Source organism: Arachis stenosperma, chromosome 7 (assembly GCF_014773155.1).
Source record: "Arachis stenosperma cultivar V10309 chromosome 7, arast.V10309.gnm1.PFL2, whole genome shotgun sequence".
NCBI classification, from domain to species: Eukaryota; Viridiplantae; Streptophyta; class Magnoliopsida; order Fabales; family Fabaceae; genus Arachis; species Arachis stenosperma.
In genome coordinates this window covers 16,995,955-16,999,532 of record NC_080383.1, presented here as the reverse complement: position 1 = coordinate 16,999,532, position 3,578 = coordinate 16,995,955, and the positions used below count along the sequence as shown (strand labels likewise).

The window sequence follows — 3,578 nt, the reverse complement described above, 5'->3', positions numbered from 1 at the left end:
TTTCTTTCTCTTTTTACTGAGATCAACTATGTAAAATGAAGTCATATTTACTTATAGATCGGAGGATTGTAAACATTAAAAAATGTAACTACATTTTAAATAGTTTCACTAACTTGTGACTAGGATGTTAGTAGGGGGAGGCTGCGGATGCCTCTTTGCTCTCCCTTTCGAATTCTGAATTCTTTTTTATTCCCGTCCTCATATCTGATATTGAAGAATATTGTCTCATTTTTTTTTCGCCTTTTCACTTTTTATGAAAATTTCCAAATGTCTGGAATCAGAAATTAATTAAAATTCGACATCATAAAGTGAAAAACAAAATAGCACTTAGCAGTTAGCAAGAGTTTTTTTTATTTTTAATATTGGGCCTAGGTGGGTATAATCCACTGAAATCCCCAAAAAAGTATGTTTAACACCGTTGTGGGGATCACTGACTGTTACAGGAAAATGTCACCGCCGTTTTCTCATCTACGTCACTTTCTTCTTCAACAAAACGTCGGCGACGTTTGTGTGCATGGTTAACACGTGGATAAAAAGTTCTTTCTCGTTTCAGCGTGGAAATTTTTAACCTTAATAACCTCTTCTCTTTCCCATTTCTTCGTCTTCTCTTCTCAGTTCCACCACAAAACGGCTCTCTTCCATCCTTATCAATCTTAACCTACCAAAAACAAGAAAATCCACAAAACAAACCGATAGCACCCATACTCACCAATCACCACAACTAAACCAAAGTCATTTAGGTAAATACTTGTATGCTTTAATGATTGCATTTTTTTTTTGAACTGAAAATATGAACAAGAATTTTTAAAAAATAGACTAAGATTTTGTAATTTTTTAGGTTATTTTACTATTAATTAATAGTAAGTTAATTAATTGTTAGTAGTAGTACCGGCGTTAGTATAGGTGTTAGTTAGTGTTAGGGTTAATTTTAGTAAATTAATTATTGTTAGTGACTTATAGTTACTATTAGCGTTAGGTTAGGTTAGTGTTATTTAAAATTTAAAATAGCTATTTTAAAAAACAGAATTATTTATGTATTAATAATTGATTATTATTAATATAATATATGTTTGGTCTTTTTTTTAAGAAATTTTTTTACTTTATAATTGATTTATAACTTTATTAATTTAAAAAACAGAATTAAAAAAGAATTAGTTAATAATTTTTAGAAATTTTTTTAACTTACGTAAAATATTAGTTTCAATAATTATTAATTTATATTTTAGTATTAATTTATATTTTAGTTTTGCTTGAAATATTTATTTAAATCTGAATTATTATAAAAAGTATTAAAAGTAGAATTATTTAAAAATTATTTTAATTTTTTTAATTTACATAAAATATTAGTTTCAATTATTATTAATTCATGTTTTTAGTGATGTTAGGTTTGGTTAAAATATCTTTTAGTTAAATTTGAACTATTATTAGAAAACAGAATTAATTATAGTTACGTTACTTTTATTACTATTAATTTTTAGGATAGATTTAATCTTGATTTATTTTGGAATGTGTTTTTAATAAAAAAAAATAGAATTATTAAAGATATTTAATAATAAATTTTCATTCATTTTAAATATTTTTTTAAAAAATATTTTAATTATTTAAATATGTTCTTTCTAATGCAGAATTTAAAAAAGAGGAAGATCGGAAAACGTAACATCATACGTGCTGAAGATCATATTGTAAAATATTTTTGACATCCTATATATGTAAGTAATTTTTATGTTTACAGTAATAGTTAATAATTAGTAGTTTATTTAGTAGTCATCAATTATTAGAATATGTAGTATTTTAGTAAGTGTTGAATATAATAGTAGTCATGAACTGGTTATAGTAATTTACTATTAATGATTAATTTTTGTTTCAGGGTTCAAGAAATTTGCACATAAGACACTTACACCAAATAGACTCATATGATAATAAAGTGGAAGAACAACTGAGAGCGAGCGGGTTCTATTATATTTCTCAAATTGGGAGGATCGTGTCTCATAGGATCGTTGCTTCGTGACTTTTCTCAAATTCATAAGTTTAGTTGGGGTTCTGCTTGCCTTGCGCATATGTATCGATCATTATATCGGGCATCGAGATATGATTGCAAGGACATGGATGATCCTCTGGCGTTGCTCCTTGTGTGGGCCTGGATACGAATGCCGACAATAGGGCCTTTGTCGGTGGATACCAGCTTTCCACTCGCTCGTAGGTAATATTTAACTAAGTTGTCGATTTTGGTTTTTATTTTCTGTATTAATTAGTTTCTAATATGAACATGATATGGCAGGTAGAATGATTATCAACCCATCACTGAGCACTATGAAAATTGGACAACCTCTAATGTCAGGAGAAGGTTGGATGATCTTCCTCTGGATGGGGTAAGTGTTTTGTTGCTAAGACCTTTTGTTATGTTGAATTAAATTGATTATTGGTGCACTTATACCTCGACTATTTAATATGTTTTTTCAGTTTGTGTGGGACGCATATAGTCCTAATCGGGTTGTGTCTCATGTTATTCCATTTGACATTAACAATGGTGCAAATCTTTGGAGTGCAACTATACCTTTAATATGTTTTGAGGCTGTGGAGTGGCATCCGACTAACAGGATTAGAAGATAGTTTGGCTTTCATCAAGACCCCTCAGTCGAAGCTATGAAACTTGGAGCGTCCCATAACATAGTGCTAGCAGGTCCAAAGAATAAGAACTGGGGCATAGAACACGTAGTATGGATCTCACAATGGTTAAATAGTTCTATGTGTGTCTTGACAGGTGAACATGTCGACAACTATCAACCATCGAACCAGTACATGGACTGGTATATTGGTAAATTCGGTGATCACTTACGGGTATCCGAGGTTGCTGAGCAAGAGGAAGAAGGTCAACAAGAGCAACTATATCAGCAAGAACAACCACCTCAACAACAAGGACCACCTCGACAAGAACAACTACTGGTTTCACAATCGTATGCATACGCACCATACCCATACCTACCATATCAACAACCATATCCATACCCAGCACAACATCCATATTCACAGTACTTACAGGAATATGCAAACTTTTCCACCCAACCTTTCATACAACCACCATATTCACAACCATATCCATATTATCCACCCCCACCATATACACAGGAATATACACAATCTTTCATCCATCCACTATATGGTCAGCTATCTACCATGTGTGAGGCATACAGGCCGACATAGGCACCGCAAGGTTCATTGACACAGTTAATAAGTGCAGTGACACAAGATGAGGATCAATATAGACACATTATTGATTGGGTCCAGGGTCCCGAGTCATCTCAGTGGGTTAATGATTTATACTCTATCTAAGATCCTCTACAGGTGCCAGTGGCTGACGTTGTTTCCAGGATTGTCTTTAGATGCGAGGCATCAACCGCGAGCCTATTCTGAGCATTCCAGGGCAAGAACTTCTATTGGTTCAGTTAGGAGTGTCCACAGAGGAATTGGATGTCGCTATGCCTGAGGGTGACGAGACGGAGAATGAGAATGCAGTTGATGAGACTCTTAGAGGTGAGGATATGGTTGATGAGACTCTTGCAAATGAGGATGAGGTTGAT

At 32.8% G+C, this 3,578-nt stretch overlaps 1 protein-coding gene across 1 annotated transcript; it reads left to right on the top strand.

Moving 5' to 3' along the window:
• The first annotated feature begins 2,643 nt into the window (after positions 1–2,643).
• On the top strand, positions 2,644–3,201 carry LOC130939486 (alpha/beta-gliadin A-II-like). The gene has a single exon (XM_057867588.1). It carries the CDS (start codon positions 2,644–2,646, stop codon positions 3,199–3,201), a length of 558 nt encoding a protein of 185 aa, XP_057723571.1.
• Positions 3,202–3,578: the final 377 nt, after the last annotated feature.